The sequence below is a fragment of the Lepidochelys kempii genome, chromosome 10, assembly GCF_965140265.1.
Source record: "Lepidochelys kempii isolate rLepKem1 chromosome 10, rLepKem1.hap2, whole genome shotgun sequence".
In the NCBI taxonomy this organism is placed as follows: domain Eukaryota; kingdom Metazoa; phylum Chordata; order Testudines; family Cheloniidae; genus Lepidochelys; species Lepidochelys kempii.
Genome location: NC_133265.1, coordinates 49,117,328 through 49,134,008, shown reverse-complemented (window position 1 = coordinate 49,134,008; position 16,681 = coordinate 49,117,328). Strand labels below are relative to the sequence as shown.

At 51.0% G+C, this 16,681-nt stretch overlaps 1 protein-coding gene and 1 long non-coding RNA gene across 9 annotated transcripts in view; both read right to left on the bottom strand.

The window, feature by feature from the left end:
* Positions 1-406: 406 nt before the first annotated feature.
* On the bottom strand, positions 407-5,356 carry LOC140917933 (uncharacterized). The gene is made up of 3 exons (XR_012161039.1): positions 5,045-5,356; positions 2,682-2,781; positions 407-490 (listed from the first exon to the last, which is right to left on the bottom strand). It is a non-coding gene; the product is annotated as an uncharacterized lncRNA (long non-coding RNA).
* A 4,691-nt stretch (positions 5,357-10,047) lies between these two features.
* LINGO1 (leucine rich repeat and Ig domain containing 1) overlaps positions 10,048-16,681 on the bottom strand; it is a 462,452-nt gene continuing 455,818 nt past the window's right edge. For 6 of the 8 annotated variants that reach the window (XM_073303473.1, XM_073303477.1, XM_073303475.1 and 3 more), the window contains one exon: positions 10,048-12,284. In XM_073303473.1, the coding sequence (XP_073159574.1) occupies positions 10,431-12,272 (1,842 nt within the window). In that variant the 5' untranslated portion in view covers positions 12,273-12,284 and the 3' untranslated portion in view covers positions 10,048-10,430. Of the gene's footprint in view, positions 12,285-14,575; positions 14,710-16,681 lie in introns of all 8 variants that reach the window. The other 2 variants (XM_073303476.1, XM_073303474.1) reach the window with 1 other exon arrangement.

Here is a 16,681-nt window from a genome sequence, read left to right as displayed (position 1 = left end):
GCACAACACACGCCCTTGTCATGTCATTCTAATGGATTCAGATGCCCAGTCCCGGTTTTTGGTACAAAGAAGTTTTTCTGGTATCAACCTTGATGCTCAGCAAGGTGAGGCAGCCTCCTGGCAGGAAGCAAAGGCAAGGCGCACAGCAGGTGTGCACCTCTGCAATGGACACGCCTCTCTAAATTCCTTGTTTTCTTTCCTCCAAGCTCCCAGTTTATTTCACTACCTGCATCACATTTTGTCTTGGTTCGCTAACCAGGCAAATAAGTCCCCCAACAAATGAGTTTTACCACATGCAAAAGCCTGGGCTCCAGCCCCCTGCTCACTCTGTGCCCTGATGAACTGTCAGGAAGAATAAATTGTAGATTTCAGCAATGGTGCGAGTTTTATTCTTCACATCACAGCCAAGAACATTGCCCAAGCGAAGGAGCCCTGCCCACCCCAACCTGCTTTTCTTCTGCTCCCTCTGTCTGCTTTGATCATGCAGCACCTGTGGGGGAAAAAAAAAATCCAGGTCGCAAAGTCTGGAAGGTTAAAAAGGCAGCGTGGCTAATAAACTGCTTGGTGGGGCAGGGGGAAGAGCCAGCGACCACTGGCCAAACTTGGTAACGAGCCATCGTTAGCATAGAATATCAGGTTGGAAGGGACCTCAGGAGGTCATCTAGTCCAACCCCCTGCAGGGCCAATCCCCAATCTTTGCCCCAGATCCATAAATGGCCCCCTCAAGGACTGAACTCTCAACACTGGGTTTAGCAGGCCAATGCTCAAACCACTGAGCTATCCCTCCCCCTAGTCACAGAGTTTGGAGTTGGGCATGGCTCAGGCACTGTGACTGAAGAAGCAGTTTCTGGTCCACGGCGCTGGTTTGGTGTCTCGGAGGGTCCAGGCTGCCTCACCCTCCAGCTTGTGTGAGGGAGGGGCAAGCATGGCAAATGCTTTGTTCGTTTTTGTTTAATAGGAATTTTATTCCTGTGCAAAACTCTTGGCGCCATGGGCGGGCGGGGGTGGGGAGCTTGTTGAACTGCTGGGTCAAGCCGCAGGCGACTCCCCCTGACATCCTAAATGGTGACTCGTTTTAACGAGAGCAGGCTGGGGCCTGGATCGCAAGCTAACCCCCAGCCCTGTGTTACTGTTAGCACTGCGCCAAGCTCCAGCACTGACCCTATGGTGCCTGTGAATTTTGGGGGAGCTCCAGTCCAGAGCTGGCAACAACTGCAATCTTCCCAGCTGCTCCCTCATCAGGCCGCTGCATTCCTGCTGGGGCCACGGGAAGGCAGGAGCCCAGCTTCAAGGGCCCAGAACCGGCTATAGGCAAGTGTACAGCCATCTGAGGGTACAACCAGCCAATGTGTAGGGTGACCAGATGTCCCAATTTTATAGGGACTGTCCTGATTTTTCACATTTGCTGTCTGGTCACCCTACCAATGTGCCACATGCGTGTAGGTGGCGTGCCACGTTCATCCTTCGCCAGCCAGTCCCTCTCTGGCTAGCTAGCTAAGCGGCTCTTCCTTTCCCCATTGGCAGACCCGCCAGCCTCTCCACTGAGCTCAAGGAAGCTGGCATCTTTCCCCATGGCTCTGCAGTGAGAACGGAAGAATTGCTTTTCATCCTTCCCCTTTAATCCCTTTCCAGGAGCTGGCCTGAGTCCCAAAAAGCGTCAATAATTAAGTCAGTCTCTGGTAGGGATCAGGGATAGGGGCTGATTAGCTCTGGCATGTCTTGTATCTTGCTGAGGCAGCACACAGGCCCCCGTGCTCCCATCTGTGCCCAACTAGGTATTGTGCTGGGGCAAAGAATTGCAATCATGGCCCAAAGGGCGCCCCCTGGGGGCAGTGGTGCCGCCGACCTGGCCCACGGCACTTCCTCTGCTGCTGCTGGAGGCGACGGCGCTGTGGCCAGCTCCGTGGGACTGTGCTGTTTATCTCCAGCCAGAACAATAAATCAGAGCCTGGCTCAACAACGCATCAGGATTTTATTAAGACGGTATAAACAAATTATTGGGTATGCGAGCGACGCAGTCTAGCTCTAGGGAGAAGGGCGAGCAGCAACGCTATCACACAGCCCTCGCAGACAAGGAGTCGTTCTGGCAGCCCTCACCCTGGCTGCTACTAGCCCAGCTCTGTGACCAACCCCCCCGCCCCCCCCCCATGGCATGCTCTTTCCCAGCCTTTACGGGGAAGGGCCTTTACCTTCCCAGCCACTGAATGGCACTTCCCCTGGGACCCCCCACCCAGCCACTGCACTGTGCTTACCTTGGGACCCCCCCTCCACCCATCCATGGCACTGCACTTATCGTGGGAAGCTGCTGACAGATATCTGGGCTGTGCTTATGCCCCTGGATATTTGTCTTACCCACATGCCGCATGACTTTGGTTATGCAAAGTCAGACAGTCTTTGGGTTGCGAGGGGTGGCTAGACTAGGACCGTATAATATCTGCCAGTAGCTGGAGAACACTTCCTGAATGCTTGGTTGGGTCAGGTTTTGGCTCCCTGGTGTGACCAGGAAAGGCCTGTGCCATTAGCCCAGTGCCTGTGTTTGCTCTGTGAGAGGAGTGCCTGAAAGGTTGTTGGCTAAATCTTTCTGGCAGGATCTCGGAGCACATTACCACGCGAAGGCAGTGTTCTTAGCTCCATGTTTCAGAGGAGGAACAGGGTGGCCCAGGGTGATTAAGGTAACCTACCTCAGTTACCTGGCAAGTCTGGCAGATGGGTCTCCTGACTCACAGGCTGCTGCTTTACTACGCTGCACTGGCAGGCCCCAAAGAAGGACATGTGCAGTTCCTGGAACACGCGAGGAAAGGCAAGAGTCAGCTGCAGTTAGTCAGTGCTCCCAGCTGGAGCGGTACTTGGTTGGTGCCCCTTCTTCAGGTTTGGGGGGGGGGGGCATACAGGCATAACTCCAGTTCTAGCACTGAGCTTGGGTCAATTGGTAAAGAGTGTTTGTCCTTATTCTTGGTAATTTATAATGCGCAGTCCAGATTAGTCTTAGGTTCTTCCAACTGGGTCTACAGCGACGAATAAAGGCCTACATTGCGTGCCCAACTTGAGTCACCTTAAACGGGTCTGGTTCTCAAATGGCTTGTCACACTTCTGAGCATCCAGCCCTTTCAAGGGCTCTCAGGTTGGGTGCCCAAAAACTGACACTGCTCCAACTCATGAGCCAGTTGCTTGTTCAGCCCTAGAGCCATCTGGCAAGCATTTGTCTGGAAGAGCAGCCGCCATTTGGGCTGGTAGTGGGGGTTTGAGGCCTGCAATGGGTGAGCGTGCAAGAGCGGGTGAATGGAAAAGCCACAGAGGAGGCCCACACCACTGGTGGTGTATGTGGTATGTCACCATTTGTGATCATGACCCCCCGGGCCAGCATTCTGAGCACAAAGCCCAGGGAATGGTGGGTACCAGGCCGGGCCTGCAAAGTCCGAGTGTGCAAATCACCCCCCCCCCGCCATCAAAGAAACCGTTATTTGTTTTTAAGCTTTTTTTAGAAGAGCAAAAGACTTTGAGGCCATCTGCTTGTCGGGATACTGCCATCTGCAGCAAATGCCAGCTGCAGCAAATACCTTTGGTGGTGGTGGTTTAATCTGTGTGTGTTGAATTAGGCCTTTTAATTACAGTATTAAAAAGGCTAACTGGAAATCAATTATACAGCCCTTTCAAACTGCCAATGTTAATAGCCAACCAGGAACATGGAGTCTATGGCATCTGCTTGGGAATGTCTGATTCCGCTGCTCTGATGGGCTGATGCTTTAATTATCCACAGCCTGAAGGAAGGGCCACTCCAGGCAGACTAGAGGTTTGGGTTTAATCTTTCTTCTCTCATGGGGGCACAAGGACACCCCCAGAAAGGAGTGGGAGCTCTGCCTCCTGCTCCACTTGGGCACTCAGGCAAAAGCCAGTCATGATCTGGCTTTGAGTAATTTAGCATCACAACACCCTCAGTTAGTATTATCAGCCCTCCCCCAACAGAAAAATGGGGAAACTGGGGTGCAACGAGGCAACATACTTTGACTGAGGTAATTCAGCATGTCAGTGGCAGTGTAGCCCATACAGCTTAAGTGTCCTGGCTCGCCAGCCTTTGATCTACCCATCAAACGCTGCCTCTCAATCTTAGTGGCTCTTACCTCTATACACAGTAGCACCTTTCTTCCCCAAAGGAGCCTAAGCGCTTTACAAATCGTGCAGCCAATCAGCTAATTTGCCACTGAAATGCAGCTATGTCTGGGGTGGGACATGGAAGCAGCTTAGCAGTGCCCTGCAACACTACCCAACAGCTGAGAATAGGAAATGAAGCACCGACTGAAACTGCAGCAGGGAGACACAGCAGCCTGGCCCCAATTCTGTGCGCAGGTGTGCTGAAACCCTCCCATTCGGTAATGGCGAGAAAAATCTTTAGCACAGCATGGCTCGCGGGTGGCAGTTACATTTTTGTCTCTAAGTAAAGCGCTGAGCTGCTGACGGCATGGGGAGCGGGCCTATATTGTGTGGGAATATTTTGTGCTCAGATTGGCCCGAGGGACAATTAAACCAGTACCATTTCTGCCGACATGAACCATCTGGCATTACAAGGAGAGCAAGATGTGGCCATGGCCCTGCCCCTGCTTCCGAGCACCCCTTAACCTTGCGGACCATCAGATCTGGCCTCCAGCTCTGTAATGGGCTCAGCCAACCTCCTGTTCATAGCGCTGCTGAATGCTAGGGCCTTGGCGGAACGCCTGGATCCAGAGTTCGGTGCGGGCCGGAGAATGGAGCATGGACAGTAACAACAGTAGAGTGATTCTAGGAGGGATTAAGGTTAAATGAGGTCTGAATATGCCCAGGGTGGGAGAAGCACTGGTGCCCCACAGCTCTGCCAGGCCTCTGTGCAGACAATGGGCCTGCCAGGGTCAGTGTGCTCACATTGCAAGGATGTAATATTGCTGCTGAGCTGTCAGTTGGCCTTGGAGCTGAAGTTGCCAGGAGCGTCTCTGCCACTGAGGCAAAGCTGCCCAATGAAACCCTACAAAAGGGGTGACCCTTTGCCATTGGCCACGATGCTGCTGCTACTGACCTGCCTATGTCTGCTGTCTTGCAGGAGGAGCAGTTCATTGAGCAGCCACTCTGCAGTGGGGCAGACCTGCCCCAGTGTGCAGCCTTGCCCGCAGACCAGGGATGAGGAATCCTTGCAGCCCCATGTCCCAAGCACTGTGGGGACATTTAAATTAGGGTTAGGTCCTGATATTCCAAGGCTCCTGCCCCTGGATAGATGCTAGCTATCCAGTGTGTTAGCCTGTGCCTAGCCCAATTGCTGAATGGCTGGAGTACACTGTCCAGGCACTGGACATGGAATGACGGTTCCATTCACCTTGCTGCATGCTCACTGGAAGTGCTGCTGGGAATAAAAAGGTGACACTGGATCATCTGGCAGGAAACAGCAAGCATGGGACTAGGAAAGATTTCAAAGACAAGCTGCAGTCTGTAAAGATTCATTTACCAGATCTGAGCTGTCAGGGCTCGTTTCGTAGCTATAATAATAATAACAACAGTGAATTAATACATCACACGTTAGCACCTTTCAGCCATAGACCTCAAGGCAGTTTACAAAGGCAGGCAGGTCTGATTAGTTCCATTTCCCACCTGGGGGACACCAAGGCATGGAGGAAAGATGTGACTTGCCGAGTCAGTGGCAGGGCTGGCAATAGAAGATAATCCCCTGTCTTGTGTTGCAATCCGGGATCAAATACCTTTAGTGATTCCTGGCTTGTATGGACACCCAATGCACCAATCCAACGTGGCACGGGGAATGTAGGGAGGGAGAATGTAATATTCCAAGCTGCAAGTAGATTGGGACACCAGGTTTAACTTCCCAGTTGTGAAAGGGCCATTAATGACCGTGAGTGCTGAGTGCTTTGGCTTGAGATGATCTATGGAAGATGTGCTAGGTCTGGGCTTTCTCGGGACTCTTTGGATTTTATCTCGTTTCTCTGGGGTGAGGTGATGGCCCAACGTTTAATGTCAGAGGCAAAAATGGCAGGAGAATCTATGTTGTGGTAGAAGCATAGTGAGATCACCCCAAAGCCTGGCTGTGAAGGATACCCAGAATATACTCATTCACAGCAGAGCTGAAATGTATGAGGGACTCATCTGTCACAGGAGGCTGCAGAGCCCTAGCAAGGCTGGGAATAAGATAATGAACTTCCCCACCCTGGGCAGCATCATGCCAATTTCAACAGGAACAAAGGGAGGGGGAAATGACTGAGGCTTTGAGACTAAGGTCCAGAGAGAGAGAGAGGCAGCACTGACCTCACTCCTGGGTTCCCATCAGCTTAGGTCACAGCCGGAGTGACACTGGAAATCTCATGGCAGATCATTAAACCAGCTAATAATTCAGCCTGGTTGGCGCTGTCTATGTCGGGCAGGCTGAAGCCTGCAAGAGCAGGGGTCACTACACAGCAGGGTTGAGGTGCATTGGCAGAGCTCTGTGGAAGCCAGCACTGGATGGTAGGGCAGGAGCGTAAGCGTGCTAAGGCCGACCACCAGTGCAGCAGGGATAGTGCAGGGTAGGGCTGAGGTGCATTGGGAGAGTCAAGCGAGGAGTCTACAATAGCAGGGTACTGCAGGCAAAGCATTTGGCGCATTGGCAGAGCGGTGTGATGTCTGTGGCTGGCAGAACTGCGAATCAGATGCAGATATTGAGCAAGACCCACTGCAAACTTACAGCATGCTGCCAGCCATCACTCTATAACCAGCAGAGGGGCCCCACGGACACTGTAAAAGCTCTGCTTATGCTCAAACCTTTGGTCGGTGCTGATGCTCCCATATTTCTCCCTTGCATTCACCTCTCTACTGGTGGCTGCTGCATTCAAGGATTAAGTTGGAAATTTCATTAGCCCCGTTTGATACCTCCCCACCTAGCCATTGGCATGATCAAATGCAGGGCACAGCCCCTGCGGTCACTCTGGTCAATGAATGCTGTGCTGCTGGTTTCTCCATCTCTTCCCTTTGCGTCCTCTAGGTTTGCACTATTTGATTTCCCACCTGTCTCTGCTCCTCCATCCACACCTGCCAGTTCTCTTCTGGGACATTTCTTTGGCAGACTACCACAAAGTGGACAAGTTATTTATTGATGTATGAATTTTCAATGGTTGGTCTGTTTCATGCTCTGATTGTGGAGTGCCATCATGAACTGAGCTTCTCTCTTCATTCACAAAATGGGTACCACACAGCAATGCAAGCTGCCACCTACTGTAAAGCTGAAGCCTCAAAGCTTTAAAGCTCCAAACATTTTTCGAAAGGACTCATTCTTCAAAAGGGTGGATGTTGCCTCACTCCATGGCTCCCATGGCTGACCTAGGGCTCAGCTCCAATGGGATACCCATTTAAAGTGACAGGATGCTATTAATAATCTTTCCCTCTCCTTGGGAGCCGAGCAATGCAGACAGTCTCTTCAGAAATGTACAAATGAGAATCATAAATTCCTCCAAAGGCCTAGATATTGGGATAAACTGAATGGGGGAAGGTCTGAAGCTTGTTTGATAAAGCTTTGTTTTCAAAGCTTACCTTAAAACATATCTTCTCTCCTTGTCTCTGGGCCTCTTAATTTCTCTCTCCCTCTGCTTTTGCCCTTCTAACCCGATGTTTTAATTTATTCACCATACAATGTCTTTACACCCCTGCTTGCTGTAATTCACACCATATTCTCTACACAGTATTCCATTCTGCTGAGCGTTCTGGGACTTTGCTTGTATGAGAGGCACCCAAGTAAAGTTGCAGAAATCTCAGACCTGTCCCCCAGGGGGCACTCTGAATAGAACCTCAGCACGCAGAGAAAAGGGGGCAAGATTTGGCTATACAGGTCAAGGGACACAGCTACAAAAGCCTTCTGGTTCCCGTGTATGGTGCGCACCCGCACCTGCTATTGGAATGCTTACAGGGACCATTACTTGAGGAAGAACACACCTTCTGTAGCACAGACTGGCTCTTAAACACCCCTTCTTCTTTAAAATAACCCAATTCTATCCAATGAAAACAGAGACTCTTTCAGACCCCCATGGGGCTAATGCTAGCACCCAGGAACGATGTTATTGTATAAATAGGCTTGGAAGGATTTAATTTTTTTTATCTGTAAATGTCAGTAAACGTCAATTTCACTGGACCCATACAAAATGAGGAAACCAATATTTCCATTCATGATGCTCTAAATTTACAGATAGGCAAAGTAAGAAAAAAGGCAGCTTGAGAACCTAGAGTGAAACTCCAGTGATTTAGGTTTTGAACAAGGCTTGTTACAAATGGACTAGCGAATGGACAGTTAAAAAGAGGTGGGATTTGTTGATTTAAGGCTATTTAGTATATTGTGACAATTTGTTTTAATGCTTATAAAGCTTTAGCTTTTTGAATCTCAGTAGCAACTGACATTAAATAATTGCCTGACTCTGCAATTGAAAATTTAAATGACTTAAAAATAGCGAAATGTAGTCAAACCCTGTAATTTTGTGCAACTGTAAATTTAAAAATCTAAAAAAGGGCTTAAAATAAACATCAATATCATCTGTCAAGATTATAAAAGAGTAAAAATTGAATTCTGCCAAGCCTATATATAAACCATTAGGTGCCCAGCTGCTCGTGGTGCTAGGCACATCAGAGATAAATACATAGGTTAAATAGCTAGAAAACAGCTTGCATCACTCCTACCCCACTGCTGCCACTCTGCACTTCCCAGACTACCCTGCTCACATGCCCCCCTCCTGTCACCAGCGTTTGGATCTTCCAGCCAAGATCTCCTGCCTGTTTGGAAGCTAAAGTCCCAGGGAAATGCCTGAGGGCTTGAGAGAGTAAGTTAAAAAATTCAGCGAGAGCCATCACCAGCATGGGGCTCCGGGAACCTGAGAGAACGTCAAGGAGTTCCCTGCTGTGGTGGGCATAGATGGATGCTTTGGCGAACACTTTCCTTCTGGTGAACAGAGGGGGCTAGGAGTACGGGTACCAGAGTATGGGTTAGGTGGCGCAGCCTTTCCATCCCAGCCCAAGTGCCGACTTCTACCCTCCTTGCACCATTGAAGTCAATGAGAGGTTGTGTGGCTGTAACAGTGCAGAATTTGGCTCAGGGAACCTCCCCCTCCTCAGTCTGATTTCACCAGTCCCAGCTGGAGGAAATCCATTCTCTCTCTGCCAGCAGCAGAGATGCCATTAGTCACAGCCCTGGGAACCTGCTCTCTGTGCCTGACTCTGACCCCACTTAGAGCCGTGCAAATCAGGAGTCATTCTGTTGAGGGCAGGGGAGTTACGGGAGGATGAGGCCAGAGTGAGAGCAGCATCAGGCCCCCTGTCTGACAGCAGGTCCAACCGACTCCATTATTCACAGCTGCAGAGAAAGAGCCCTCTCCCTCCCTAACACCTGTGGAGTAATTAAATCTCAGGCCCCCTTCTACCTGTTGGTCACAGGAAAACCCCAGGCTAGCATTCCCTGAAATACCTCCAGGGAAAGGCCCAGCTGGGATACATTTCAGAGCAGTGGCACCTAACTCTGATAGATTCTCCAGTCTTTGGTTTTAACTGAGTCTTGCCTTTGTCAATTAGCAGAGGGGAGAAGCCCAGAAAGGCTGTTCTGTTGGCCAGGGAATGGGCTGAGTTACAGACTGTTTACTGGTATATAGACACAGCCGAGCTGAAATCCAGGTACTGACTAGCTTCCCCAGGACTAATGGAAAAAGGGTGTAGAGCACTTTGAACCTTGAGCTGCCCAAAGGGAAAGGCCTTAGCCTAACTGGTGATTTACTTTTTATCTAAAAAGGAACACCAACAATTTGGGCTGAATTCTGTCTGGACTTATCCCCTGGCAAGCCCCTTCAGAGGTGTAACTGAGGGCATCAGTCCCAGCAGAATTTGTTCTTTGCTCTCTGCTGAGCCAACAGGCTTTTCGCCAGTGCAACTGGGTGCTGGCTCGCACTCAGAGCTGTGTAGATGGAAGCCCCAGATTTTTCTGTCTGAGACCACTAGAAACCGCCTCCAGGGGAGAGTCAGAGGAGAGGAAGAAAAATAAAAATCAGATACAGAACTGGACAGATCAAGAAGTCAAGATTTTGCATTCCAACTATCTATAGCAAATAGGGAGGTTGTTTTTTTTATTTCAACTTTTCATAAAAATCCGTAATTATTTAAATCAAAGTTACAGAGGAAAGTTCGTAACTTTTTATTGATTTATTTTATTTTTTGTTTGTTTTTTCCCCTCTCATCATTAGATCTGACACCGGCGTCCATCAGACGACTTCTTTACAAACATGGGAGTCCTGGAGACATCCGCAGAATGTTCTCCTGGTATGAAGAGGTGGTGGTGCGGGGAGGTGGGGTCAGAACGAGAGGGGAGGGGGGGTTCAGAGGAGGAGAGAGGTCGGTATGTTTGTAGCAACGTTCTTTTTTTGTTTTTAAAAAAACTTTTATTTGCAAATTGCTTCGGGTTAGATCATTTTCATGTTGAACTTGCGTGGCGCATCGGCGGAGCTGATGCCGGCGTCAGACTTGCGCGGCACGTACTCGATCTCGATGTTGTGCTTCGTGTTGCCTTTCCCCCGGCTCCACAGGAAGAGAAGCACCAGACAGAAGAGCACCACGCCCAGGAAGGAGATGAATCCCATGGTGGTGGCGATGATGAGAGTCTTGATGTCGAAGGGGAAAGGCACGGTGGCGCGCGTGCTGTTGGCGTCGCTCTCGTTGGGTTGGTTGGAGATGAAAGCAAAGGTCTTGTTGGGCTGGTGGGGCCAATCTGGGGAGTAGCTCCGCACGTGAAGGTGCGCCAGCATGGTGTCATTGCCACCTGCATTGCTGGCGATGCATAGGTAGGTGCCATTGTCCTGGATCTGGGCGTAGCGCACCTCCAGAGTGCCATCGGGAAAGACAGTGAGCCGCCCATTGGTTTTGGTAGAGATGAGGTGCTTCCTGGGAGAGAGCCACATGATCGTGGGAGGTGGATCCCCATCTGCCCGGCAGACAAAATGTACCGTATGGCCCTCATCCACAAAGATCTGCTGCGGCTTGCGGTCCCGTATGCGTGCCCGGCGGCAGGTGAAATAGTTGGGCAGGAGCACGTCAGGGAAATCCTTGAACTCCTTCCCCTGGACGAACTCAGGGGTGGAGCAGGTGGGCTGCTGCTTGTTGAAGTTCAACCTCCAGCGGCGTCGGAAAACCCAAAGCAGCCGGCAGTCGCAGGCCAAGGGGTTGTTATCCAAAATGAGCGTCTCCAGGTTCCCCACCGAGTGGAAGGCTGACTCCTCCAGTGTGGTCAGCAGGTTCCCGGAGACATTCAGGATGCGCAAGTAGTTGAGGCCTCTGAAGGCGTAGGGCTCCACAATGGTGAGCTGCCCACCCACCAGCTGGATCTCCTGCAGCCGGAGCAGGTCATGCAGCATGGAGCCCTCAATGGTGAGGATGGGGTTGTAGGACAGGTTCAGGAACCTGAGATAAACTAAGTGCCTGACAGAGACATAAGGGATGGAAGTCAGATTGCAGTGGGTGATGGACAAGGACGTCAGGTTCAGTCCATAGAGGCAGTTGGACGTCATGGTATCCAGATAGGGCCAGTGGGAGATCTCAAGGACCTTAAGCCTGTAGAGCCTCCTAAATGAGTAATCCCTGATGGCATTGATGTTCAGGTGGCGCAGCCTCAGCACAATCAAGCCGTGCAAGTGAGACAGCGCCTCTGTGGGGATGGAGGTCAAATTGCATTTCTCCAGGGTCAGCTGCTCCAAGCTATTGAGGCCGCTAAAGGCCCGGTGGGAGATATAGACCAGATCATTGTCCCCAACCTCCAAAGACTTCAGGTTGTACAAGTCCTGGAACATGTAGTCTAGAAGGATCACAATTTTGTTCTCACTAATGTCTAGCTTGGTAAGATTGCTCAGTCCGGTAAACACCCCCAAGGGGATGAGCTTGAGTCGGTTACTCCTGAGACCCAGAGTCCTGAGGTTGAAGAGGTTGTTGAAAGCCCCAGGCTCAATGGCACTGATAATGTTCTCGTTTAACTCCAGCTCCTCCAAGTGAGGGTAGTTGGCAAATTCATCCTGGTTGAGAGTCTTGATTCGGTTCTTACCCAAGTCCAGGAGCCGAGTTTCAGTAGGGATCCCCTCGGGTACAGCAAGGAATCGCTTTCGATGGCACAGCACAGAGCGCTCCTGGGCAGAGCACTCGCAGCGGGGCGGGCAGCCCGTGGCAGAGCCGGAGAGGACGGATCCCAGCATCAGGAGGAGGATAGGCTGCCAGCAGGCCAGAATTGGGCTATGCATGCTCACCTCCCCAGCTATCATCCTATCTCTCACCTGCAAGCAACACAAAAAACAAAGAGAGGGAGGAAAGAACAGCAGAGGTTAGTGAACAAAGGCCAGTGGAATGGCAAAAGTCACTTCTGTTCAAGTCAGCGTCAAAGTTCATTGACCTGCCGGTGCTGATATTAACTAAAGGGGAAATACCAGGTCAATATTAGCCATGTCTGCTCGATACATCCCTGCTATTTCAATATACAGTGTAGCCACCATGCTGCTATCATTTGCAGTGTCACACATGCAGCCAGACGCACCTGTGCTGCAGAGATGGTAGGAAAGCACATTTAAGAGAGCAGAACACACACACTTGAAGGGCTGCAGGTAGAGCTGGCATGAGCACAGCATTTCACTGGCTGGGGTAATGTCCGTCCCCATACTAGCCAGCCAGCGGTCTATCCAGTTATTAGTAATCTTTGGACTTCCTCTCCCCGCCCATCATTTTTCCTCCCCTCCTTGCTTGGTCTTAGTACTTGCCCTAGCAGCTGTGTCCAATTTCACACAGGGTGGGACAGTGGCCATCAGGGGATCTATGAGTAGCAGAACTGGTATGTTCTGCTTCTAGGCCTACAGCTTCACCATGAATTTACCACTAGCTATGGGGCAAAGATGCCTAAGCACTTGCCAGGTCCTGTATTTCTCCACAGACTGACTCCTGCCCCCCAACCTAGATTCTTCCTTATGTTTTCTCAGCATCCCCCGGGGGGCTTGTCCCTGGGACTCCCTTTCCTGTAGACAGATTACTAAATTGCGGTCTCAATCGTTACCACCTAGGCAGTTGCAAATGTGGTTCAGCCACTACAGTGGGTTTGAATAGCGTGCTCCATGTGGCCGAATTCACAGGGTCTCTGGGCAGGGAAGTCCCTTGCACACTGATCTTTAGGTATCCACATGGACTGGCAAAGGAAGTCAATGTTTCTGCCCCCAAGGCTGGCAATAGAGGCTAACAAACAATAATTAGTCCAGCTTCCTGTCACTAAGCTGACCTGATGAGGGCAGGGGCTGCCCATTATGATGGTAGTGTCGACTCTGCTGGGTGCTGCATGGACACACAGTAAAAGCCAATGGCTGTCCAAAAGAACTTACAATCTAAAGCAGACAGACAAAGGGCTGAAGGGGAAAGAGAGAGGGTACGTGACTTGACCAAGGTCACGCTGCAAGTCAGTGGCTGAGTGAAGAACAGAACCCAGGTCTCCTGCTCAGTGCCTTCACCAGTGGGCCACGCTGCTGCTCAGACTGGGGCTCTTGTAGATGGGTATGGTGGGGCCACAGGGGAATTTCTCAGTAAACCAGTTATGCTGTACGACTGCGAGCGATGACAAAGCCTGAAAGCTTATAATATACTTTCTCATGGCAAAGCGATCTGACAAAAAACCATCCACGTTGAAAAAGCATCTATTATTTAGGCATTAACTGGCTGAAACCTGTCTCTGTCCCATCCCCCGATCCAACTGGCTCCCTGAGAGACCTGGCCTCAGACGCCTCTATGTTAACGGCTTGCTTTGCAGTCTGCTCAGAGCCAGCCAGGAGAACAGTCTCCACTAATGAAGTCAGAGTTCGGAGGTGAGGTGCATACAAAAAGGAAGGAGCCTGCACTTCGGCCAGCAGCGCCATAATGAGGTGCTGAGGAACCAGGAAGCGTGATCCCGCCCGCTGACACAGCTTTCTGGCAGGAGTGCAGCAACCCCCACCAATCCCACCGTCTGCTGGGAAGAAAGGGAGAGGCGGGGGCTTGGTGCAGATGGTGCCTGAGGAAGAAGTGAAGCCATGGTGGTGATGCCTTCATTTACTTGTCCAAAGCCACTCCTGGGCAAAATCATCCCCCAACTTTTGATGATTGAATGGGGAATGTTTTACACACACACACACACTTTAAGCTCTTGAAATGAGTCAGTTCCCTTTAGATGGAACTTGAATACAAAAACTGCCTTTTGAATGCAGAGGCACTGGAATGCAGAATTCAGCCCAGACTAGAGAGACAGGGAAAACCCAGACAGTGGAGCAGCCCACATTGTGTCGAGGGCCAGAGAATGGCAGCTCAGAAAGGAACAGGTTCCACTTAGAGCAGAAAGCAATATACTCTTCGGGGCTGGATTCTCCTCTACCCCATGGACTCCAGTGGAGTTACTCCTGACTACTCGTGTCTCTGCCACTGACCCTCTCTGCATCCTGGGGCAAGTCACTTAACCCCTCCTGTGCCTTAGTTCCCCATCGGCCAAAAGGCAATAACGATATTTACCTGGCTTTGCAACGTGTTCTGTGATCATGGGTAAAAGGAACATTGTACTTACAAACTACCATTAACCTTTTAAAAACAAAGGCTGGGCTTTTGGGGACCTGGGCACCTAGATCCATTAAGCTGTCTTGAAGATGCCTGTCTGCGAGCATGCCCCAATACCCCTTTTCTTTATCACCATGTCTCGACCTGGGGAAGGTAAACACAATATGGCTCTCAGCATCCATTGTTGCCATTGGAATCCAAAGTGAAAACACTTAAGTCTCTTTTTTCCCTGTTGCTTTTAATTGTATCAGATTACAGAGGTCCTGGGTGGGGGAAACCACTGATCGCTGAATGGAGTATTTACATGCAAAGGCAAGTCCTTGGGTAGAAGCCCCGAGGTGCAAAAGAGGGGCTCAGAATTTCCATCCCCAAACCGGCAGCAGAATTGGTTTTACTGCACCAGCAAATGAAACACCAGGGAAGTGTAAACAGAATCTACTCTATAGGCATGGGATCTGGGAATGTCCTGTGAGCCCACTGCTGGGGCCTTCTTACTAACAAAAACTGCCTGTTCCCTTCATTCACTAGGGAAAGGATGAAAAAACCTAACCAGATTGCCTCACTAAAGCAAAAAATGTCCACGAGAGAAGAATTTCAGATAGATTTCCTGGCCAATGTGGGATGGGCCCTGGAAAAAGTCTTTGATCAGAGATAGACATGGTACTGATTTCTGGGCCTGCCAGGAATGCAATGGGACAAGGCCATGGGAAGTGATTTTTTGTGTCAATCTGAAGTTGTTTTAGCTACCATCCTGGCCTTCCTCCTGGAACCAGCCCTTACGTAGCTTTGGCTGATGATTTATGCCAGCATTGAATACTGAAACACCATCAGCATGACAACACAACCACCAAGGATCCTGTAACAGGGCAGGTGAGAGCTTTCCAAGGATGGGCTTTGCTGGTGTTAACTACTTTGTCCCTAGGACAGGGGAGGGCAAACTACAGCCCATCACGGCTTTCAATCCGGCCTGCGGGCTTGCCAGCCCCGTGGTGCAGTGGGTCTAAGGCAGGCTCCCTGCCTGCCCTGGCCCCGTGCCACTCCTGGAAGCAGCCGGCACCACGTCTCTGTGGCTCCTGGGGAGCGGGGTGGGGTGGGGAGAGGGCTCCAAGGGCTGCCCTTGCCTGCAGGCACCGCCCCCCGCAGCTCCCATTGGCCAGGAATGGGGAACTGTGGCCAATGGGAGCTTTGGGAGTGGTATCTGCAAGTGAGGGCAGCGTGCGGAGCTGGAGCCCCCAGGAGCCACTGCCGGACAGGCTGGCCACTTCCGGGAGCAGCATGGGGCCAGGGCAGGTGGGAGCCTGCCTTAGCCCCACTGCATGCTGCTGCTACCCCAGAGCTGCTTGAGGTAAGTGGCGCTGGGCTGGAGCCTGCACCCTGAACCCCTCCTGCACCCCAACTCCCTGCCCTGAGCCCCCTAACTCCCTGCTTTGAGACCCCTACTGCACCCCTCCTGTACCCAAACCCCTTGCCCTGAGCCTCTTCCTGCACACCGCACCCCCTCCCACACTCTGCACTCCCCCCTGCTCCAGCCCTACATTCATGGCCCTGCATACAATTTCCCCACCCAGATGTTGCCCTCGGGCCAAAAAGTTTGCCCATCCCTGCCGTAGGATCTGATCTCAAGTGATTTCAGGTGGAAGTGATATAAATGTCCCTATCTCAAACACACACACCTCCTCCCCCAGTTATTTGCCCTAAGCAATCCCCAGCTTCCTCATCAATCATCATCCGATGAAGTGAGCTGTAGCTCACGAAAGCTTATGCTCAGATAAATTGGTTAGTCTCTAAGGTGCCACAAGTCCTCCTTCTCTTTTTGCGAATACAGACTAACACGGCTGTTACTCTGAAACCTGTCAAATGGCACTATTCTTTTGTCCTAATGTAGGTGGGTTGATCACTTCTCTAGTAGCCATCTCAACCATTTGCACTCCAGAAAGTTGTTCCTTGTTTGCACCCCAAGTCAACACTGTCTTTAAGTGGGGGCCAGACCAGGCTGGGATTTGGAGGATACTGAACCCTAGTTTTCTTCTGAAAAGAAGAATGCAGTAACTCTTCCCACGCCAGGTTAGCAGGAGACACCCCCCCAAATCCACCACCACTTGCCAGGACTCTGTCT